The 24,999-nt window shown below is 36.6% G+C and overlaps 1 protein-coding gene across 1 annotated transcript in view; it reads left to right on the forward strand.

Annotated features, from left to right (window-relative positions):
- Nucleotides 1-20,225, forward strand: part of trpv4 (transient receptor potential cation channel, subfamily V, member 4) — a 41,451-nt gene extending 21,226 nt beyond the window's left edge. Inside the window, exons 4-17 of the mRNA XM_067439315.1 lie at nucleotides 1,434-1,609; nucleotides 2,815-2,967; nucleotides 8,535-8,675; nucleotides 12,969-13,267; nucleotides 13,367-13,546; nucleotides 13,821-13,979; nucleotides 14,953-15,045; nucleotides 15,273-15,346; nucleotides 15,825-15,990; nucleotides 16,953-17,019; nucleotides 17,116-17,420; nucleotides 17,935-18,062; nucleotides 18,155-18,267; nucleotides 18,452-20,225. Coding sequence (XP_067295416.1) covers nucleotides 1,434-1,609; nucleotides 2,815-2,967; nucleotides 8,535-8,675; nucleotides 12,969-13,267; nucleotides 13,367-13,546; nucleotides 13,821-13,979; nucleotides 14,953-15,045; nucleotides 15,273-15,346; nucleotides 15,825-15,990; nucleotides 16,953-17,019; nucleotides 17,116-17,420; nucleotides 17,935-18,062; nucleotides 18,155-18,267; nucleotides 18,452-18,564 — 2,167 coding nt within the window. The 3' untranslated portion in view covers nucleotides 18,565-20,225. The remainder of the gene's footprint in view (nucleotides 1-1,433; nucleotides 1,610-2,814; nucleotides 2,968-8,534; nucleotides 8,676-12,968; nucleotides 13,268-13,366; nucleotides 13,547-13,820; nucleotides 13,980-14,952; nucleotides 15,046-15,272; nucleotides 15,347-15,824; nucleotides 15,991-16,952; nucleotides 17,020-17,115; nucleotides 17,421-17,934; nucleotides 18,063-18,154; nucleotides 18,268-18,451) is intronic.
- The last annotated feature ends 4,774 nt before the right edge of the window (nucleotides 20,226-24,999 follow it).

Genomic DNA, 24,999 nt, shown 5'->3' on the forward strand with positions numbered 1-24,999 from the left:
TCAGCGAAAAATGCTTCTTGGATGGGATACAACCTCTTGCCCATTAAGATTTTTTTCCCTTTAAAATTAAATTTCATGATTTAAAAAAAGCATAGTGTCTGAAATACTGTGGCAGAAATCACTCATTCACATTTGTGTAAACTTAAATCGTCAGGACATTTATGTTGCACAATCTACAGATAATTTGCTTTATACCTTACAATAAATGTATGGTGAGTGTAGTCAAAACCAAATTATAATATAATATAATATAATATAATATAATATAATATAATATAATATAATATAATATAATATAATATAATATAATATAATATAATATAATATAATATATTATAATATAATATAATAATAGTTACTTTTGTACATACTATGCTACATGCTGAGGACTGTCTACTTATGATTTTACACTGTTGATCATACACAGCGGGGCAACTGAATGTCTGTTGACATTTCCATGAATGCTTATGCAGTAATGTTTATATTGAGGTCAGTTAGGTAGTCAGTTTATACTGAGTACAAAGAGTTATTTATGGAAGTTTTTTTCTTAAGTATTAGGCCAGCTAGGGTGGTATGGTAACCGTAAGTTTTTGTGAATGCCAATGTGCAATTTTGAATGTGTAATATGCACTCCATGTTTAAAGGTGCACCAAGTAATGTTTCTGCTAAAAAAGTTAAATAGTGCATTTTACAGATGTGTACAATGAGATGAAGACATTGGTCAGTGCCCCCCAAAAAAAGAGGCACCCCCTATTATTAAAGGGTTAGTTCACCCAAAAATGAAATTTATGTCATTTATGTCGCCCTAATGTCGTTCCACACCCCTAAGACCTCCGTTCATTTTCAGAACACAGTTTAATATATTTTATATTTTGTCTGAGAGATTCTGTCTCTCCATTGAAAACATATTCAAAGTATACTGTCCCTTTCCAGAAGGACCAGAAAGGGAATAAAAACATCATCAAAGTAGTCCAATATGTGACATCAGTGGGTTAATCAGAATCTCTTGAAGCATCGGAAAAACATTTTGGTCCAAAAAAAACAAAAACTCTGACTTTATTCAGCATTGTCTTCTCTTCCGGGTTTGTTTTCAATCCTCAAACAAAGATTCAAACTGTTATGAATCAGCGTATTGATTCATGATTCGGATCGCATGTCAAACTGCCAAACCGCTGAAATCACGAGACCTTAAATTGTGTTCCGAAAATGAACGGAGGTATTACGGGGGGTGTGATTAATTACATAAAATAAATTTTTGGGTGAACTAACCCTTTAAGTAAGCCATATTACACCAAAACCAGCCCTGTCTTGCAATTCAATACATGTCAGATTGACGTTTTAGGATACAAATAAGAGACTCAACATACTTTTTACTGGAGCATATTTAACTGCATCATCATTTTTCTTAATGTTTCTTATATTTTCCTCTTCAGGAAGGCCGAGATTGAGATTTCATGTGATGAGGGATCTCCAGAGCCCCCTGTTCTAAAAGTCTTCAACCGCTGGCTGTTGTTTGAAGCTGTATCTCGAGCAGATCCAAGAGCTCTGGATGGTCTCCTGCAGTATCTTCAGTCACATGAAAAGAAGCTGACAGATGAGGAGTTTAAAGGTGCAGTCTGGGAATGGTTTAGTCTATGAGTGAAGGATAATGGGTGATGTTTACAAACTGAAAAATTATTGAACTACTGTACACTGTTCTTATGTGAGTAACAATCTATTATTAGTAGTTGCATTAATAATGCTCTCCTTTTTAATAAAAAGACAAAGGCTTGATTTATTAAACATGAGAAATCTACAGGGTTGTGTCTCTAAATATCTGATGTTGTTGCAACCCATTTCCCTTCTGGGCTTTTGTGGTTTTACCTTTTTAATATAGTAGAGGAAATTCTATTATACAAGCTAATATGAGGTGGGGTCCTGTCTTTACTTCCTGCCTCAAAGGTTCAAGCAAACTCAACAGAGAGAAGTGAGAAATCACAGCAAACTGTTACAATTGGAACGAAGGACTCAAAAACTCGGGCTAAATTTAAACTGACCCATGCTTAAAGCATATAAGGTTTTAGAAACTAGAGGAAAATGCAATGCCTTGATTAAATAAATGAAAACATTGATATTACTTCCATATCTTCTAGCAATTTCAACAAACCATGTTAATTATTAAAACCTGACGTTTAAATTGTAATTTTCTAAGGGCTCGTTTTCACTGAGCGGTAAGGTTCAGTACAATTCAGTTCAGTACGATTCAGGATGTTAAACCCTGATCCGGCTAGTGTTTTCACCGGCAACAAAACCTTATGATGGGCGTAGTGTAGTGATCATTCTTGCATGAAGAAGAAAGCATCACAGTAAACAACATTGGTTGACATAAAGTAGGTTTTTTTTGTGCTTCTTGGCATGTGGCAGTTTGTCACAAGAAGAAAACTTTTGTTTGAGCCAAGGCTGCAAGAAAAAACACATGCAAGTGATGCTTCTTGGTCAACCAATCAACATTTTGCAGTGAGTCTAGCTCCACCCTTTAGTACTGGACTACTGTGCTAGTTACCCCAACGGAAGTATGCCAAAAAAGGTGGTACAGTATGGTTTGTATTTAGGAAGAACAAGTTGTATTCACAACTTCTGACAATGGAAACTAAATAATGTACAGTACTGTACTGTACTGAACCGTACCGCTCAGTAGAAACGAGGCAGTCCTAAAATGTGCACTTTCTGGATGATAGAAAATCTAGAAAAATACCCTGGAAGTGGTACACAGGCCATGTCTAGGAGCCAGAATAACATAACGACTTGTAAAACTGTATTCTCTACTTTCTCTAGAACCTTCTACAGGGAAGACGTGTCTACCAAAAGCACTACTAAACCTGCACAATGGTCACAATGACACAATCCCTGTGTTGGTGGACATTGCTGAACAGACAGGAAGCCTCCGAGAGTTCATCAACACGCCATTTAGAGATGTGTATTATAGGGGTGAGTCCAACCACTAAAGACTAACCAGATTCAACATTCATACAAAAAAATCTGCTTTTAGGACCATTTTTCAAGCATAATTGTCTTAAAATTTTCCTAAGTCTTTAGTGTGGCATGAGCTAACATTTACTCTGAGCAGCTTCCAGCGCCCCCCTGAGCTGGTTAATGAAATATGAGCACAAAGGTGGAGTTTCACATGCACTTCTGACTGAGCTCAATGTTAGAGAAGTTACCTCAGCTCAGAGTTAGCATTGGGTTTCCTGCAGTCTCCACCCTGTTCAGTACAAAGAGTCCTCACAAACACTGCTGAATTTAATGCTGTTCCTCTATGGCCTGTCTGTGCCAGTGCCACACCCGATACAGTACATAACTTTCCTTTCCCTCTGATACAAAAAAGATGAATGGTTTATTTATTTACGCTTTCAGTACTGTGGTCTAGCAGCTAAGACACATTGGAACACGTGCTTCTGTGGGTGACCGTCTAGTTCATATCATGTCTCTTCTGTCTCTTTTTTTTCTTTATTTTTTGTTCTTCTGTATCAATTTAAGTGGAAAAAGGCCATTTTATTTTTATTTTATATATAGGCTGGGTCAGAACATCTCCAAAAATGTGATTCTTGTGGGGTGTTCCCAGTTGGCTTGTTCCCAGTCGGCAGTGGTCAGTATCTATCAAAAGTGGTCCAAGGAAGGAATAGTGTTGAACCAGTGACAGGGTCATGGGCGGCCAAGGCTCAGTGATGCACTTGGGGAGCAAACGGTTACCATTACCAATGGATCAAATAGACCATTCCTCAAGCTGTTAATGCTGGTTCTGAAAGAAAGGTGTCAAAATACACAGTGCATTGCAGTTTGTTGCTTATGGGGCTGCATAGTCGCAGACAGAGCGACTGGGGCTAAAAATTGGCTCTGGCATAACCAACACATCCAGCCCATGAGTTCCCCATGAATGTTTTTGCTGGGGTTGGGGCCTTAAATTGGAGTATATATAAATAAAACTAGGACAAGGACAAATAATAGATATTATTGAATTTGCTGAAAATGCAGATAACCTTAATATTGATTTTTCTGTCACACAATAATGCAGTAAAGCACTGATGATTTTGAGCTAGAATGCAGTAGGCTAAAATAAATTAACTTATTTTAAATGGTTTGATCATTTACTCACTCTCGTGTCATTCCAAACCTGTATGACTTCTGTGAAACACAAAATAAGATGTTTTGAAGAATGTTGGCAACCAAGCCATTTTGGTTAGGCTACTATTTGAATATTGTATGAACAAAAAAACAGACTCAAATTATTTTATTTTATGCTACACAGAAATAAATTCATTTAGGATTGGAATGTCATTTGGGTGAGTAAAGGATTACATTTTTGGGTTGAACATTCATATTTTTCAAGAGTTAACACATCATTTAAGTAAGACACTGATATCTATCTTTCATGAGGCTATTAAATTTCATTAAATCTATTAAAAAAAGTTAATAAAACTTTTAAAGAGTTTAAAAAAAAAGCTTTGTCCTTAATTCATGGGATCCAGACTTTAAAACTGTTTTATAGACTATAGTTTAACTGTAAGCCAGTTTCATTTAAATTTAAGATCATGGTAGTCACAGGGCAAAAATCATAGACTGTAAAAATCATGCTCCTCATTATATGGCTATATGGTTTCTAAAATATATAAAACATATATAATAAACTATTATATTTGTAAGAAAAAAAATGTAAACACCTGTAGAAAATACGAAAACAGCCTCTAAGAGTGATTTATATTCTGCAATATTAATTTATGTAATATAGCAACATTTTTAATAAATGTTTCTTCCTAAACACCATATTTATTCGCTGTTAGCTGCAATGTAAGTTGTGGTTGTGGTAAAGTGAAACGTTTGTGTGTATTTCCGTTTTCCACTTTACCTCGTCATGAATAGGCTACATGCTCGCGGCTGTTTTCAGCTGATTCATACAGAACCTGTAATGTTTCCATCTCACATGATTGTATAAAACAAAATAAGTCAAAGTGCCGTTCATAGAGTAGTATTTAAACGCAGCGTACGTTCGTCAGCGGCTGCGCTGTGCGGATATTCGCCTTTGCAGTTCCATGCGCTCAAATAATAAATAAATAAATAGAAAAAAGCGCCTAATATGGAGGAGAGGTCTCTCTCGCTTCGGCTTGTCAATTCAGAAGACAAACCAATGGGCCGCTGTCGCAGCATGTTGTCACTGGTACACATTTTTTTATTTTACCAGCCCCAAAGTGTGTCGGCCCACCGGGCAAATGCCCGGTATGCCAGATTACCAGTCCAGCCCTGGTCGCAGACCAGTCAGGGTACCCATGCTGCTGACCCCTCTTCACCACAAGACAGTGAGCAACAGTGAGCATCAGAACTGGACCACGAAGCAATGGAAGAAGGTGGCCTGGTCTGATGAATCACACTTTCTTTTACATCACGTGGATAGCCGGGTGATTGTGAATCCCTTAAGGGAATACATGGCACCAGGATGCACAATGGGAAGAAGGCAAGCCGACGGAGGCAGTCTAATGCTTTAGGCAATTTTCTGCTGGGAAACCTTGGGTCCGGTCATCCATGTAAGTTTGAGGTGTTTACTTGGCCTCTAAGTTCCCAAGATCTCAATCCAATCAAGCATCTATGGGATGTGCTGAACTAACAAGTCCAATCCATGGAGACCCCACCTTGCAACTTACAATACTTAAAGCATCTGCTGCTAACATCTTGGTGCCAGATACCAAAGCACACCTTCAGGGGTCAAGCTCTCAGCAGTCCCTTTTCCCTCATAGCTTGACTTTGCAGTCTTGGCTATCACAGTCGGCTACAGAATATTTTGCTTTTCTGCAGCACATTTGCACACATCTTGCAGATCAACACTGAGGAGCGGAGTGGATGGTGGCCTGCCTGCTGCCTCTCTGGATCCTGCCACAGCGAACGGTTGTGATGGGTGTGCAGGAGGAAGGAATGGAGAGTCCTCAAACTTCCTCTTCCACAGAGAGAAGCAGTCGGATTGTCCCTCTTCCTCAAAATCAAGCACATCCTCTTCCTCAGACGTGCTGAGCACATTGGACAAAGAGACGCACACACCAATCTGTTTACCCCAGGATAAAGTTGCCATGGTTGGCAACTCTACAAGAATGGATACCTGTAGAGGGACAGCCGGAGCAGGGCTAGGTTACATGACGAGATCCTGACCCGACAGGCTGGCTTGGCTCTTCAAAAATCCCAGTCCCAGAACCCAGGATTTTTCATCACCAATTGGACATGTTTCAGTCTAAGATGTGCAGAGCAAACCCGGTGTGTTTCCGCATGAGCAAAGCTGTGAAGAATCTCCAGAATCTCTAACCAGGATACTCTGCATTTCTGCAGCCATCGTTGAAGTACTCCTTTCAATAATCCTTCCATTGTGCTGAAAGGCAAATTAAAAAAGCCACCAAATAATGTCCATCTAGACGGTTAGTGGCACAATTACTAGCCAGCAAACAGCAAGAAAGCTAGTTGATGAATATGAATTTTGTAGGGTTCTGGTGTGAAGGGGGAAGTTTTTGAATGTGGTGATGGTGCTGTGTCACTCCTTTTTTACTGAGAGGGAGGATGCCACTCCTAGACCCAGTGTCATGATTACCAGCAATTGGGGCTTTTTTAATGTAATAGGGCTTCTGAGGAATCAGTGGAATGGGTGTATTTTCCACAGTGAGACATCGAAATGTACAGCATATTAGAATGATTTCTGAAGGATCATGTGACACTGAAGACCGGAGTAATGCTGCTGAAATTTCAGCTTTGCCATCACATGAATAAAGTACATTTTAAAATATATTAAAATTATAATTTTAAATTGTAATTATATTTCACATTAATGGTTTTGTGTATTTTTTATTAAATAAATGCAGCCTTGGTGAGCCTGAGAGACTTCGTAAAAAAAAAAAATATATATATAATGGCGGATTATAATATATTATTTTTTATTTATACCATGCTATAGGAATACTTGATTCTGATTGGCTGGAAGGTGTGCAATAAAAGCATTTAATGCACAAGTAGTTCGAAATCAGTTTACTAACCATTCTATATTAATGAGCTGTTTTCATTCACCGTTTTATATTAATGTGCTTTTTTCAAGGACGTGTACGGCACACAGAGATCACAGAAACATTCAGGAGCACAAAAAAATTATGTAAACCATGACTTTTAATAAATAAAATAGATTTGCTACTGAATGCCTACATTATATTTCTCAGCTATTAGAGGTAGCATTGCTGTTTTTTACATAAATAAACTCAGCTTCATTGTTAATAGAGAGAGATGCTGAAAAGACACAGGTAATTCACACATGCTCACTCTCTCTCGAAATGTAATTAAAATATTAATTATATGTATTAATTGATTGAATGATTAAATATAATCTTAGCACTACTTTATCTCTGTGTCTGATTCAAAACGGGCAGAATTGTAGATCTAACAAACTGTAACGGATGAAAATAACCTTCTTTTTACCCTTCCATCTTGACAACTTAAAGCTATTATTGATGTTTGCAGTACAATAGGTCAAATATTGTGCTGCAAACATCAATAACAATTTTAAATTGTCAATGCTGGTAAATGACCATGGTATAAGTGGGATAATCCATGGTTAGCTGTGCATTAAATGATTTGAATGCATTCAGAGGTGGCTCCGCCTCGTGTCGGGCGCTTCTTTGCCTCCATGTTGTGCATTAACATCTTTTAATGCACAGCTAGCCGTGGATTATCCCTTACTTATGCTCTGGCTGTAGAGTTATATTTAAGCCTAATTTTAATTTTAATCCTTCAAATTCTGTACATGGCAGGTTTTTGATGACGCCATTATTAGTACTGGGAAGATATAGCTCTCAAAATACACAATAATGTATTTAAGCAGATGTTGTGTAGTCTGCCTCTCATTTCTCCAGGAAACAATCCCTCACACATTTGTTCAGTTTGTTTACCAGTGTTGATTCCTTTCCCCGAGGCACTAAAGTGTATATGTCAGATAATTTTAATTCTGTCTGTCAACAGATTTCCTTTTGTAGACCCACTGCCAAAACACAAGATTTACTGAACTACTAAAATGAAGTCATTTAAGATCATTCCTTTCTTAGTTCAGCCAAGTGTATGATAAAGTACTTTCTTAAACATAGACTTTATGTCAGGCATCCCTTATTAGTTTATTTGAGGAGAATAGTGTACTCTAGTCTCTATTAGAGAGTTTTTATCAGTATTATTATCAGAGTTTTTCATATGTCCCATAGAGCTCTCACGCAAACACTTAATACAAAACTACAGGCTCTGGACACAACATGAACTGTATTGCCTTATTTTCATATTGCAGTACTTCCTCTTGTATAAGTCTACAGTATCTAATAATATCATGCTGCTTCCCACTGCTCTGTCTGATAAGATGTATTATAGATATAAGTTTTCCTGTAATGTTACAGAGTGCTTTGGTTTGGACTTAATTGTCAATACATTATCATATGATGAACTTCTGATTCTTCACTGGCATCATTATTTATAATAAAAATGTGGCATGTCTGTAGGTCAGATGGCACTGCATATCGCCATAGAGCGACGATGCAAACCATACGTGGAGCTTCTGGTGGAGAAGGGGGCTGATGTTCATGCCCAGGCCAGGGGCCGATTCTTCCAGCCGAGAGAGGAGGGTGGATACTTCTACTTTGGTGAGTTTGTTATTGCTGTTTTTTTATCTGTAGTTTTAAACTTTAAAGGGTTAGTTCACCCAAAATATTGAAAATTCTGCCATCAATTAATCACCCTTGTGTTGTTCCAAACCTGTAAGACTTTCACTCATCTTTGGAACACAAATTAAGAATTTTTTTTTATAAAAATCTGAGCTACTTCTGTTCTCTCCATTGACAGCTACACAACTAGTACTTTGACCTTTGAAAAAGTGCATAAAGAGATCATAAAACTAATCCATATAAATAGTGGTTTTATTAAAATTTTCTGAAGAGAAACACGTTATTTGATGAACAGATTTAATTTAGGCTTTTAATCACATATAAACATTGATCAGCGAACATGAACAGAGGCTTAACCATAGTTGCTCGACGTGTGAGAACAAACCTCATTGGTTCTTGCTGAAGCTCAAATGTGCCGCGTAACACACGAGAACAAACGTCATTGGTTCTTGCTGAAGCTCAAATGTGCCGCGTAACACACGAGAATAAACCTCATTGGTTCTTGCTGAAGCTCAAATGTGCCGCATAACACGAGAATAAACCTCATTGGTTCTTGCGGAAGCTCAAATGTGCCGCATAACACACGAGAATAAACCTCCTCATTGGTTCTTGCTGAAGCTCAAATGTGCCGCATAACACACGAGAATAAACCTCATTGGTTCTTGCTGAAGCTCAAATGTGCCGCATAACACGAGAATAAACCTCATTGGTTCTTGCTGAAGCTCAAATGTGCCGCATAACACACGAGAATAAACCTCATTGGTTCTTGCTGAAGCTCAAATGTGTCGCATAACACACGAGAATAAACGTCATTGGTTCTTGCTGAAGCTCAAATGTGCCGCATAACACACGAGAATAAACCTCATTGGTTCTTGCTGAAGCTCAAATGTGCCGCATAACACACGAGAATAAACCTCATTGGTTCTTGCTGAAGCTCAAATGTGCCGCATAACACACGAGAATAAACCTCATTGGTTCTTGCTGAAGCTCAAATGTGTCGCATAACACACGAGAATAAACCTCATTGGTTCTTGCTGAAGCTCAAATGTGCCGCATAACACACGAGAATAAACCTCATTGGTTCTTGCTGAAGCTCAAATGTGCCGCATAACACACGAGAATAATGATAAACTGCTAACTTCATTACAAGATACTGGAGCCTTTACCCCTGATGCCATGTGTGGGAAGCTCCATTTCCTGTTTTATCAGTTACTTGCTCACTAGTTAGTCTACTGTTCAGAAGTACTTATTTAAATTAGTACTTTTATTTAGCAAGTAATAAATTGATCAAAAGTGAAAGACATGTATAGTGGTTTTATAAGAGGTCTATTTCAAATAAAAGCTGTTCTTTTGAACTTTTTATTTATCTAAGAATCCTGAAAAATGTATGACGGTTACTAATGAAATATAAAGCAGTACATCAACTGTTGATGATAAGATTTTTTGTTTTTTTTGAGCCGCCTAATGTGACACTGAAGACTGGAGTAATAGTGCTGAAAATTCATTTTTTGTCATCACAGGAATAAATTACATTTTAAATTCAAGGTAACACTTTATTTTGATAGTCCACTTTAGACATTCTACTAACTATAAGTAACTTTGCAACTACATGTCAACTAACTGTCATTAGAGTATTTGTAGACTGTCTGATTAATATTTACTAAAACTTAATTTTTTCGGTCCCCCAACAGACATTCTACTGACTATAAGCAACTTGGCAACTACAATTCAACTTATTCTTCTAATCCGAACCCTAACACCTAACCATAACCTACCAGTCTACTGATAGTCTACTAATACTCTAATGACAGTTAGCTGACATGTAGTTGCAACGTTACTTATAGTTAGTAGAATGTCTAAAGTGGACTATCAAAATAAAGTGTAACCAAATTCAATATTACTGATTTTACTATATTTTTGATCAATTAAATTGAACTTTGTTAAGTAAAAGGGAGGAGTGTACAGTATGTCCACATTTAAGAAAATGAAAGGAGATTTCCTGAAGGGTTTGACATGTATTTCTTTGCATTTCTAAAACAGCCTTCATTACTGTACACCAATATATTTAGAAAGCCAGTAGTTCCCATAGTAACATCAGGTTATTTTATTTCCTTTTTCCTAAACTACTCCCTTTAGTACTATGGTTGGCAAATGCGAAGAGTAGTACACAGTTTGTGCATTCATTCAAATGTTTAGCTGTGAACAAGACTAGAGCAAGAGAAGAAAACCAAAAAAGACATTATGTCACAAATAAAACAAGTGCTGTATGTACTAAGGATGTAAGGGAGTGAAAGGAGCCTCTGTGATTCCAATGGAAAATACAGTAAAAAGGTCTAGGAGGCCTGCCTGATGATGGTCTGAAGTATATCAGAAAAGGTTGCCTGAACACATTCTGCCCCCTGTTGACCAGAGCGAGTTACTACAGGTCTGTCAAAAATGACCCTATTTACGTCAATACTTGTTCCTGGTCTTATTGTGCTTGTCTTTGTAAACTTTGTAATGACTTCCTGAGGTATTTTAATCTAAAATATTCTAGTTTAACCTCCCAGAACGTCAAGGGTTACAATACTGTGATTTTTAAAATCAAGCTGAGAATTTGAACTCCCTATTCATAAATCACATTTACATCTCACAATTTTTAAATCACAAAACAAGACGTCTGCTTTGGAACTGATTGAAAGGTGCAAAACTATTTTAAAATAATCCAAGGATGACAGAATAGGATTATCTTTTCTGGTGCCCTGCCAGGAGTCTCCATCTCTCTTTTATTCACCTGTAAATTATTTTCATTTGTATTAGACACGGCTGTCAGTGTTTAATCCCTCCTGATCTGAGCACGAAGGGAGTCATTCGCCGCGGAGCTTCCCGGTGACGTGAGCACGAACCTGAGAGCAATGACAGCTAATGTGATTTAGCAGTCACGCTAACCGCTCTCTGAGCCCGTGCAAATCAATGAGAGGGAAGCGTTTCTATAAGAAGTGACATGAAAATAATCTGTCCCCCCTGGCAACAGCTCACTCTCAAGTCTCTCTGTTTGGTTTCCCTATTTGAGATGGGTTCTCATGAGACGAGCACTAATTGAGCACTGGATACCAATGGTGACATTTAGATCAAAGCACATTTGTTATGTGAGCCCTGCAAAGGACTGATTGACTTTAGTGGATGACTAATTGTATTTCTTCATCGTGGTGTTAAATAAAGGAAAATTATAGATAAAAAGAACATCTGGAGTTTAATAGCTGGCTCCATAGGACTCCTATTCTGGTCCCCTTTAGGCTGTTTAACTAGCTTAACCAGCAAGACTTCCTTTTGCGACCAGATTTGTCAGATCATAACGGTCAACGACTAGCATCAAGCCAGCATAAACCATAATGCTAGTCTGAACTGATCTTTTTAGTTCTTCTGGGAAAACACTATGATACATTGGATAAAAGTGTCTTCTAAACATAGTACTGTTCAAAAATGTGACGATCGTTAAGTTAATATATATATGGATGGATGACAGGCATTAATTTGTATTTTAATGAGCTATATATATATATATATATATATATATATATATATATATATATATATATATATATATATATATATATATATATATATGTATATGTATATGTATATATATATATATATATACATATACATATACACACACACATATAAATACACATACACATAGATATATTTATATATGTGTGTATATGAAGAATAAGTCTGTAATCAATATCTGTAATACTCACGAAAGGCTGCGTTTATTTGATCAAAAAAGAAATAAATGAAATATAACATTTAAAAAATACTTTTTTCTATTTTAATATATTTTAAAATGTAATTTATTGTGTAATGGTAAAGCTGAATTATTCTAATGTTCAGTATCACATGATCCTTCAAAAGTTGTTTTAATATGCTCAACTTAAACACTTTTGCTGCGTAATATATATCTCTGGAAATCATGAAGCCTTTTTTCAGGATTCTTTGATGAATAGAAAGTTCAAAGGAACAGCGTTTTTTTTTTTTTTTTTTTACCATATCAAGTAAAAGTATTTTAATGAATGTGTCCTTCTTGAAGAGAAGTATTAATTATGATTATAGAACAGAATTTATTTGAAATAGAAATCTTATATTGTAAATGTCTTTACTGTCACTGTTGATCAGTTTATTGTGTCCTTTCGGAAAGAAAATATTAAAATCTTACTGACCCCAAACTTTTGAAAAGTAGTATATAAAAAATATATTTGAAATGGTTGTTGTCTCTGTCTCATTGTACAGGTGAGCTGCCTCTCTCACTGGCAGCTTGTACCAACCAACCAGACATGGTGCGTTACCTGACCGAAAATAGCCACAAGAAGGCAGATATGCGGAGGCAGGACTCAAGGGGAAACACAGTCCTGCATGCCCTGGTCCATATTGCTGACAACACTCGGGACAACACACGGTTTGTCACAAAGATGTACGACTTGCTGCTCATTAAATGTGCCAAACTCTACCCAGACTGCAACCTGGAGAATGTGCTCAACAATGATGGCATGTCCCCTCTCATGATGGCTGCCAAGCTGGGCAAAATTGGGGTAGGAGACTGCTTTATACCAGTAATTCAGCTTTAGAAAGTTGCATTGAGAAAGCTTGGTAGGAAATGGCAAAGCAAACTAAAAGTGTTTCATCCACAGGTGTTTCAACACATCATCCGGAGAGAGATAAAAGACGAGGAGGCTCGCCATTTCTCCCGGAAGTTTAAGGATTGGGTTTATGGACCCGTGTACTCCAACCTGTATGATCTGTCTTCCCTGGATACCTGCGGAGAGGAAGCCTCTGTTCTGGAGATACTCGTCTATAACAGCAAGATTGAGGTGAACATGTGAATAGAAAAAAGAAAGGGAGGAAGATCGACTGTGTACTTTATGTCGCTCCATATTTTGTGATGTTATCACGTGAGATTTAGAGGCGTTGTAGGTAAACAGCGGAAGGTCTATGATAAGACATAAACTTGTGCAGGTTATCATGATTGTGCATTTATGGAAATTGTATAAAAATACAGCCAAATAACGACCATCAAGAAGCTGTCCTCATGATTTTGATGGCAGTGTTTCGCTCTCTGACATGTTTTATTGATTGTACCCTCAGAATCGCCATGAGATGTTGGCGGTGGAACCAATAAATGAACTGCTAAGGGCCAAGTGGCAGAAGTTTGCGGCTGTGACCTTCTACATCAGTGTGTTTTCTTACCTTGTCACTATGATCATCTTCACTCTTGTGGCCTATTATCGCCCATCAGAGGGAAAAGTGAGTACAGTCTAAGTCCCTTTAAGGCAAGTCAGTTCACTCAGCAGCCATCATGGCCATTGCTCCCTAATTTCCAGTCATATTAGTATATCCTCCATTTGGTTGTGGGGAGATGTTGGTCAAGATTACGTTTTAGTAACATGGCAATTCGCCAGTAAAATCACAGAAACAATGGTTTTATAAATTCAGCTTCCTTAGCTCAAATCAGGCTAAAAACACAATTTGTCCAGTGGTTATATTGAACGTTCTTCCATTATTTTTTCATATGAGTAGTCCATCTCCTTATATTATCTCTGGTACAGATGTACACCACTGTTCAAAAGTTTGGTGTTAGTTACAGATTTGGTTTTAAAGAAATTAATACTTTTTTTTCACCAAGGATGCATTAAATTGATCAAAAGTACAGTAAAGACATTTAAAATGTTACAAAAGGATTCTATTTAAAATAAAAGGGGTTTTTTTTTTTTTTTTTTTTTTTTTTTGCTGTATTTCGTACTTTCTATCCATCAAAGAATCCTGGGTTGGAAAATCATGGTTTTCAACATTAATAATAAGAAGAAATGTTATTTCTGTAATATTGTTATACCCAATATTTCTGAAGGGTTAGGTATTTTGGTTACACTTTATTTAAGGTGTCTGTGTTACAGTGTAATATTTAAATACATGCACTTATTATAGGGTTAGAGTATGGTTAAGGTTAGTTACAGGAAATTATACAGAATTTATAGTAATTATGTGTGTATTTATAGTAAAAATGTGTAACAAGTTGTTACCCTTTTTGATCAAATAAATGCAGCCTAGGTGACCATAAACTACTTACCAACCAAAGAATCTTACCAACACCAAACTTTTGAATGATACATGTGGATGTTCATGTTTTTTAACCACACTCCTGTGTGAAAGACTTGTGGTTGAAATGCATTCTAAAAATGAACAGGTCTGTAGTTGATTCCTAAATCTTATACGTCCACAGCCCCCTTACGCTTACGTCACCACTGCGGACAAGGTTCGTTTGGCAGGGGAGATCATAACAGTGGCTTCTGCAGTCTTTTTCTTCGTAACAAATGTAAGCTTTACATACACAATAACCTACTACTTGTAATAGTTTTTTTATTTTATTTTAAAGATCACACTATAATCTTAGCCTTCTGTAAGAACACTGCTGTGTATGTTGCTTATGTTGTGGTACCCAAATTCACTTTTTTTCTGTTTTCCTTTGGTTGCCCTATCTTTCCACTTTAGATAGCACTACATATCTTTAGCAGCATTTCTTGGTTTTCTCCCCTGATTTAGATTAAGGACCTTTTCCTGAAGAAGTGCCCGGGGGTGAAATCTTTATTTATTGATGGATCCTTTCAACTTCTCTAGTAAGACACTCTGCCTCATTCTTTGTGTCTTCCTTTACTCCCAATGTCTTTCCCTAAGGCGATTTTCTCCCTCTTTTTAATTGAGCTGTCTAATTAATTCCAAAACCCTTTTCTTGGCATGTTTTAATAGTTAATCTCCTTGCATAAAACCAGCACAATCTCAGCAAAGATGACTGCAGTTGAACGATATGTTTATGTTAATTATAATTATTATGTGGCCTTGCTAAACCAGTGAGGCATTTTACATTTAAAAAGCAAATCTTACATAACCTAAACTCAGCAATAGAGGCAAATAAATGTTCAAAGACATTCTGTAACCTTCAAAGTAACAAAATACCAAAGTAGCCAGAGGCCACAACATGTTTGTTTATCAGTTTTGAGCTGATAATTTGTCACCAGTAAACTCAAAGCAAATAGTTACCTTATTAGTTGAAATATGTGGATGACAAGTACAATCGTTTGTGTTTCCTTGGGTTAGCTTCATCTACTCCGTGTTGGTGCTGGTGAGCGCAGCGCTGTACCTGTCAGGAATTGATGCCTACGTGCCTGTGATGGTATTTGCTCTAACACTAGGTTGGATGAACACCCTCTATTTTACCAGAGGCCTTAAACTCACTGGAACTTACAGTATCATGATTCAGAAGGTATGAATTAAGACATGTATATGCACATGCGTTTAATCTAATGATTGTGAATGCTGAAATCAGTTTGATAGTGATATTTGTTTTCTTTGATTTATCTTCTCTTCAAATATCTTTGTGGTTTTGAAACAAATCACAGTTTATTTACCCCCCCCCCCCCCCCAACTTGTATATAATTTTATAAAATACTACTACTGTTAAAAAGTTAGAGTTAAGAAAGTTAAAATTGGTATTTATTATTTATTCATCGCTATTTATTTTGCACTTTGAGATTCTTTGGAATGAAAAGTGCGTTATAAATAAAATCTATTATTATTTATTATTATTATTATTTTATTTAATCAAAAATACAGTAAAAAACTGTTACATTGTGAAATATTATTACAATTTAAAATAACTGCTTTCTATTTTAATATATCTTAAAATGACAGTTATTTCTGTGATTGCGAAGCTGAATTTTCAGCATTATTACTTGTCTTCAGTGTCACATGTTCATATGATATATTGTTTTATAAGAAATTAAAATGTGTATATATTTTAGTCCTTAGTAAAGGCCTAATAAAGTTGTCAAAATGCCACCATGTGTGGGATGTGTGAATCTTTTTTTGATGTAAATAAAGTGAAAGTTACCAATAGTGTGCAATACTGATGAAGTATTCATATGTCTGTATACAGTTAATGTTATATTATCCCACAAACAATCACTTTTTTAGGCGAAGATATTATTTGTAATCCCTGTTTTCTTGAATTAGACAGCATTGGCCTACTTAAGTTCAGCAGCAAGTCTCCATAGTTAAGCATTTAACAAGCTGTTGTTTCCAGTAATGACGACATTGATTGCTACTGGGAACTACATAAAAAAAAAAAAAAACTATAATTAGCATGCTTGCCGGTCTACTTTCCTCTCATATTGTCAGTGTAATTGTGCTTACTCATCGTGTCTTTAATTTGGAAAAAAATTTCAGATTCTCATCAAAGATTTGTTCCGGTTCCTGCTGGTCTATGTGCTCTTCATGATTGGCTATGCATCAGGTATTCTAGTGATAATAGTTCAATTATTGGTATTTCATTGTAACATTCATTGAAATTAGTGACTCTTGACTATTTTTTTTATTTATTCTGCACCAGCATTAGTCTCACTTCTGACCATCTGCCCTGATGAGGATATATGTAAGGATAACTGCCCCAAATACCCAGAATGCCGAGATACAAACACCTTCAGTGAATTCCTGTTGGACCTGTTTAAGCTGACCATCGGCATTGGAGAGCTGGATGACTTGCTAAAAGGAGCACAGTACCCAGCTGTCTTCCTCATTCTGCTGGTCACCTACATTATTCTCACCTTCGTCCTGTTACTCAACATGTTAATCGCTTTGATGGGGGAGACGGTGGGACAGGTGTCCAAAGAGAGCAAGAAGATCTGGAAACTGCAGGTGAGAAGTATACGAAAGGTCAACTGCGGCAGGCTGTTGTATTGTGGTCATTTGACCCAAAATGGAAATCGATTACTCACCTTTGTGTCATTCCAATCGCATCTTATTTTAGTGCTTCTTTGGAACACAAGAAATGTAAGATAAAATGACAAAAATCTTAAATGGCAGAGGATATACAAGTATCATAAAAGCTCCATACAACTTGGTATACTTTTTGTCAATACCAGTCATCATACACTTTAAGTCATGGAAAACAAATCTCTTTTTGTTTTTGTTTTTTGGAATAGAAAAATATTACTGGGTTGGAATGACATTGGAGAGAGTGTGAATGATGATAGTTTTGGGGTGAACTATTCCTTCAAGTTGTTGTTGCAATGGTTTATTTTGGTACCCATCTGCCAGGATGTCACTTTAATGTTTTTGTTCACTTCAGTCTAAGGATTTTTACCTCAGTATTCAGTGGTTACAAATGCCTTTCATCTCCAACATGTAATTTTCCTTCTGTTTGCATCAGTGGGCCACTACTATCCTGGACATTGAGCGGTCCTTCCCAGTGTGTCTGAGGAGGTCTTTCCGGGTTGGGGAGATGGTTACTGTTGGCAAGGGCTTGGATGGAACACCAGACAAACGCTGGTGCTTCAGGTACAGCTAAAAGATATACACTACTCGTTTATTAAATTACAGCCTTTAAAGTCATTTACCAGAGTTATGGGCCTTCATTTTCCCTCTTCTAGGGTGGACGAGGTCAAGTGGTCCCATTGGAATCAAAATCTGGGGATCATAAATGAAGATCCGGGCCAGAAAGTCTATTACGAAGAAACGCAGGGTGGACGGGGCCTTCGAAGAGGTCAGTAAACGAGCAGGCAGGATTTTTCACAGCTACAAATAATGCATGCATAAACCCTTAGCAAAATGTGATGCTTTTTTAGAATGAAAAAAAAGATGCTTTGACTTCTTTGCAAATTTTTTCTCCTAAATTCGAATTTTTTTATATAAAATTAACAATTTCTCTCACTCCACCGCACCAACAGATCGCTGGTCCACGGTCGTCCCAAGAGTGGTTGAACTGAACAGGGGCTCCAGAGATCATACCGTAGAGATGGAGCCTCTCACAGGCAGACACAGATATAAGTCTGAAAGCTAAAGCTGAACGTTTACGTCACAGGGCTTTTTTTTTTACTTGCCAGACAATTATGTATTTTATTAAAGCTGACAATAGTTGTAGAGTTTTTAATCACTATTGGAAGAAGAGCTCTATATATTATGAGTTAAAAATGTTTTTTTTTCTTTTGGATGATGATGATATTTTACATGTATATGTGGACCCATGAGACACTCAGGAACACTTTAGATGTTTTTTTAAGTCAATCCATATTGAGGCAAAAGAGATGTATTAAAATATAGTTATTTACATTATAGTGTTTTTCATGGTGTGCAATCGATTCTATAAACCTATATTATAATTTTTATTTTATATATTGATCCAGAAAAAAAAAACACTCCACAGGGTCTTGGATGTCTATGTTTATTTCTGCTTTTTTTGTGTGTGGATTATATGGAAAAGGTTATATTTTAATCAATAAGATACCTCAGAGTTAAATGTGCCTTGTGATAAAGTATGGTCTTTTTGTAATGAAAAATCGTATTGTTATATTGCCCAACCATAATGGAAAGACAGAGAGAGAAAAAATGCTGCTCTGATTTGGCCTTTGGCTTTGTTTTGCAATAAAGGTCATGTAGAAAACAGATGTGGCACCCACACCAGGAGTGTGCACATTGCCAGACAGCAGCAGTATGCTATTTTCACCTCAGTATGCTGGCAATAGTGTGACTTCATTGGTGTGATACTGGTAATTATTTAAAATGACCAGTTCTGTTTAGAGGTTTCTTATTTCACTGGTGAACCCATGCCAAGAGACAAAATGGAAATGTTTTGGGTGGACCTTTATTTTTCTGTTGGCATGTATATTTAATGTATTGTATATACTGTTTTTTGTTTTGTTTTTAAAGAAAATGAAAGGCATTGTCTGTATACTGTAGTTAAACGTTTATAATTGATCATTTATTGATCATATTTTTTTTGTTTATGTTTTTTAAGAAACTGACTATTTCAATGTTTTAGGGCTTGTCTTTTTGATGTCCATGAACTGGAAGAGGATTCTGTGTCTTGTTTAGTTTTTTCCTGGCCTGATTTCCACATCTGGTCATTTCAAATACCCTTTATATATACAAATTAGACACGTATATATTAGGTATCAGAGGTATATAGAAATAGATGGTAATATTCTTGATAGCCAGTATTATCTTTCCAGTATGTTAGATGTTTTATGCTGCTTTTGGTGTAAAAACAAACAAACATTTTATGTCCTGGATTGGATGTGTTGATAATTTCAGCAATCACAGAGGTTTTAGTTTTTTGCCCACTCTTAAATAAGACAAAGCTGCACTTTTAGGTGGTTATTTAAATTTCTAGGCTACTTATTGTATATTTAACTCATTTCATATTTATTTTGTTCTTGAAGATAAATTAATCTACTGACCTCAAATGTGTAATGGAAAGAACTGAAATTAATTACTTGACAGTACGCTTGTCTTAGTCTGAAGAATCTGCAGCAGTCTTGACATTAGAAAAAGAGACCCTCCAGTTCTGCCTTAGTGTCTGATTCAGTTCACTGAATCGGTTCTTTCGATATAGCCTATATTTTTAATGAAGTTTGTTTCAGCAGTTCTTTGCCTGTCGTAAGAGCTCTAAAACGTTTTCAATAAAACTCATAAAATATATTGGTCTTTTCTTAATGTGTTTGTGATTTCGTGTGCCCCCCAGCTTCTGCTCATAAAAAAGGGTGATTTAATAAACGTAATATAGTACTATTTATTTATAGCTGTAAAATGTTTTTCTTCTTTGTACGTGACTGTGTTGATAAATCTGCATATGTAATCAAGTCATAAACATTTCCAGTTCATTATTAACGTTTCTTTTACACTTTTTCCCCCACCGAATCGACGGATCCTCGCTTCCACTTCAAGTCCAAACGAAACGGTTCAGTGAATCATCAGTTAGCTGTTGTTACCAAAAACCTTTTGAACCGATTTCATTGAAGGGATTCGACTCAAAGAACGATTTATTCACCAATTTCAGAATTTTTTTAGAGCATAAGCTAATTGGTTGTATAAACCATCCGAGTCAATTCATGTTAAAAAAAAAAAAAAAAAACTTTTAAAATCCTACTGTTATATTAAACACATTATTTTGCTCTATGGTCAAATTAGATAAAAATTCGAAGGAGAAAAAAAGAAGGAAAAAACAACCTAGCTTGTAGAGGTGTTTTTCTGTTGACCACTAGATGGCCATAGAGTGCCATATGTTCACTGCTGCTTACAAAACTTACATTTCAGTAGTTTTACATATTAAAAAAATGTGTTACGGTCATTAATTGGTCATGTTCGGGTAAGAAAATTAAGCATTTTCATGATACCCTATGCTATATCATATGATGGTGCCAAAATCTTTTACTTTTTTGATAAAAAGTATGGAAACCGCGCATCTTCAGACCTGTCAGTGTCAAAAGAAAGTAAATCACATCTTCACACCTGACCAATATTACACTATATATATATATATATATATATATATATATATATATATATATATATATATATATATATATATATATATATATATATATATATATATATATATATATATATATATATATTCATGCGCAAATATCCACTCGTACATGAACACCCACGACTCCGGGAAACCTGATGAAGATGGTCCAGTGCACTGTCCACTGCAAATCAAATCACGGCTGGAGTCACGATTTGCAAGAACACCTGCTACACAGTCTTTGCCATCATTTCCCACCACCTTGGTGACAGGCGACATTATGTCCAACTGACAAGATACAATTGTGTTATTTTTATTTATTTATTTTTTTTGCCTGCTCAGTATCAACCTGTGAATTCCCCCTCCCCCTTCATCCTACTCCTCCTCTGCCTCCACCGCTGAAGGACATGCTGGATCTATTGCCACCTCTCCGAGGAGGCTAATCCTCTTTAGCTCCAACTTTAACTAGGCCATTAATCCCACAGGAGTTTATCTAAGCACTGAGCACCTCGCACTGCTGACACTTTAGCCTACCCACCCTCCTTCTTTCCCTTCTCTCTCTCACTCTCTGTAAGTAGGCCACGGTCTGGGCCGGCAAGTGTCACCGTCAGCACCTCTGTAACCACAGCAGAACCTAAGCAGCTCAGCGCCCGACCGACAGCGAGAACGACAGACCACAGGTGAGAGCTGCAGGAAAGAGAAAATGCGATAGAACGACGCAGGAAGGAAATGAATTAGAAAAGAGATGGATGAGGCGAAGAAGAAAGATGAATGTTTGGCCTCAGAATTATGAAGCAATAGCTGTGCGTTGTTTGCCAGCGCTGGACTAACGTTGATTTAACTTTGCCCCCCAGGCCCGAGCAGATGGCTTATTTACCAGTGCACTGATACTGTGAATATAAGTGTGAGATTGCGATCAGAACCCAAAGAAAATTGCCCTTTTTCATCGGTGTGGAATAATGAACACTGAAAAAGACCAATCCCTTTTTAACCAATGTCTTTTTCTTGGTTTCCAGTAAAAACATGCAAGCCATACATTTAGTAAGTTTTATGCTAATGCCATTTTTTTAGTTTAAGTGAAATAAAATGCATTTATATTCAACAACAACTCAGAAAATTTCTAAACGATCATATCGTGCTGAGATTGACTGTTTGGGGTCTCTGATGAGGCGCCCCCTAATGGGACATAATAGGTGATGATGGTTAAAAAAAAGAGAGAGAAACTGTTTGCCAAACGTTTTTTTAGACAGAAATAGTTGAGGTGGGAGTGCTTTTGCGAACAGACAAAATTTCTCGGGGGAATGCAATAGCTTTGCGAGAGAATGCAAATTTTCTTGAGGGAACAATACTTTTGTGAGTGAATGCTAAAGCATTTAAATTGAACCTTTAACTATAATTTTCCCTCCCATCTTCAATTTTTTCCATCACCATGTTCCTTTAAGGGCTTCATACTCAGAACTCCCATTTGTATAACTTATGTGAAATCAAGTTTTAAAATCTTTTTCTCATCAAATTATTTTTAAGTTCATTTGACTAAGTCTCAGTCAACAGATATTATTGAAGCTTTAAAGTTTAACCATAAGCTTGATGTATTATTCAGTTTCAGGAAAAACACTGTAGAACAAACAATGCAATAAAATAAATAAAACGCATGGCCCCCCACACATGTAATTTTTCTAAATATATACCAGGATCAAAAATTCATTTAATTGAATCATGTTTTATAGCTCCAAACCAATGTTTCAATGTTTAATGATTAAAAACAGAATGATCTTTTGCAGTGAATGTGTGGAATGCATTATAAACACTGCCATCTTCCATCAGAACGAACCATACGGTGTCAGACCTATTGAAACGTCAAATCTAACTGCCCATGCGTGTATTATTGAATCCATGACTTATCTGAGCACCCATTTGCTCCAACATATGGGCAAATGGCCGGGGTAATGGCTAACATCGGCTGGCGTTGGCCCTGCTGACCTAAAGGCGGCAGATAAAGGAGGTTATGGTATTGACACCGTTTAACCCCTCTCTGTTCTTTATTGGTTCAGACATTCCTCTTCCTCTAAGTAAATGTGTCCTTTCTTTGAAGGAGGACGGCACAGATTTCAGACACAGCAGTGAGATCCGTCGCCAAAGTGAGACATTTCTGAATGAATGAGATTTGCAATATGAGACAACAGAGATGAGGGAGAGGTGGGAGTTTCCTTGTTTGGAAACAGATTTTTGTGTTCTTACATCACCTCACTGAAAACTCTGATGCTTAAAGCCTTAATCTGCTTGGGGGGAGATTACAGACGTTTGATGTTTACAGTATGTACTTTATTAATGGTCAAGTTCTTCATCAAATGCAGTACATACTCTGACAGGATGGGATTTCAGGGATGAATCTGGAAACTATTTATGCAATGTCTTTATATGCAGAAGTAATAAAAATGCTAGTATGCTGTTCCAAATTTAGTCATTATTTTTTCTTACTGAGGAGGAAGTTACTGGTATGTTTTAATACTGCATTGAAAAAGGTTATCTATGCCTTTAAACAACTAATACTCATGCCACATGTGACCAAGAAAGATTTACTTCAAGTAGTGAATCTAGTCTAAATTTAGCAAATACACACACACACACACACACACACACACACACACACACAGAAAAAAAATATTTAGTGTACCAGCTTAGCCTTCATCTTGTAAATGTAGTTCAATTACTCATTTTTGACAGCCATCGGTTTGCTAATTTGCTGCTGGCTAAAAGGCAGGAAGATGTGCAGGTGAGTGAGTCTGGCTGATAAAAGGCTTCCTGCTCACTGAATTTGTTCTTCTGACTGATTAAGTCAGAAATCATTGCAGAGTTAATCAAACACACTCATGTGCAGCTGCACCTTCGCTCGCGAGCCTTAATGAAGTCAGACACTGCTCGGCTTATGGGTGGAGTGCTGATGGCACAATTTTGGGTGCTTGAAGTTTGATTTGTGAGGAATTTCTGCACAGTTGAATTTTCACGCTGTTATTTTTCCACGTTCATGATTATTTGCATTTCTCCCTCCAAACCACAATCACGTACCCTCCTCCATCCCCCTAAAAGCATTCTCGCTCGCTCTCCTTTTTAATAGTCTTCTTGCACACAGAATGATAAACCATTTATTTGTTCATTCACCAACACCAGGAAAGCTACTTTAAAACTTTAGCTTCTCTGTATTAGTATCTTTTTAAGTACATTGCTATCAGATAATTTCTTTAACATTATTGTTTTTACGCACCTCTAGGGTTTACAGAGAATGATCCAAAAAAGAAAATATCCAGTGTGGAAAATAATATCTTGCTGATGCCATCGGTCAGAAGAGAATGGCCAGAATGGTTCGAGCTGATGGCAACAGTAACTCAAATAACCATGTTACAACTGAGGTCTGCAGAAGAGCATTTCTGAACACACAACACATCAAACCTTAAAAGGTTAGTTCACCCAAAAATGTAAATGATCCCATAATTTACTCACCCTCGAAGAATCATATGTGTATATGACTTTCAGTCTTTCAGTCAAACACAATAGAGTTATATTAAAAATATCCTGACTCTTCCAAGCTTTATAAGTGAATGGTACACTGTAAAAAAAGGTCACAGCCTGAAATTTTTAAGTACAATCAACTTGTATCTTAAAGTTATTTCAACTTATGTTAAACATAATCCACACAGCTCCAGGGGGTTATTAAAGGCCTTCTGAAGTGAAGCGTTGCTTTATAATATTTAACTTTATAAAATATAAGTCACTCATTTACGGTAATGGCCGTACGCAAGCTTATAGTTGCCTCTCATGGTTCAAACTAATAAGGCTGGGCAACAAACTCAAGATCCACTTCTCTTATATTGACATTTCTCTTTAAAAAAATTCTCATTTTAGTTTTGTTTTGCTCCATCCTCTGCACTTCTGTTTATCAATACTTAATGCTTCAGGCCAGAGGTCACTCTT

Source organism: Pseudorasbora parva, chromosome 3 (genome assembly GCF_024679245.1).
Source record: "Pseudorasbora parva isolate DD20220531a chromosome 3, ASM2467924v1, whole genome shotgun sequence".
Classification (NCBI taxonomy): Eukaryota; Metazoa; Chordata; class Actinopteri; order Cypriniformes; family Gobionidae; genus Pseudorasbora; species Pseudorasbora parva.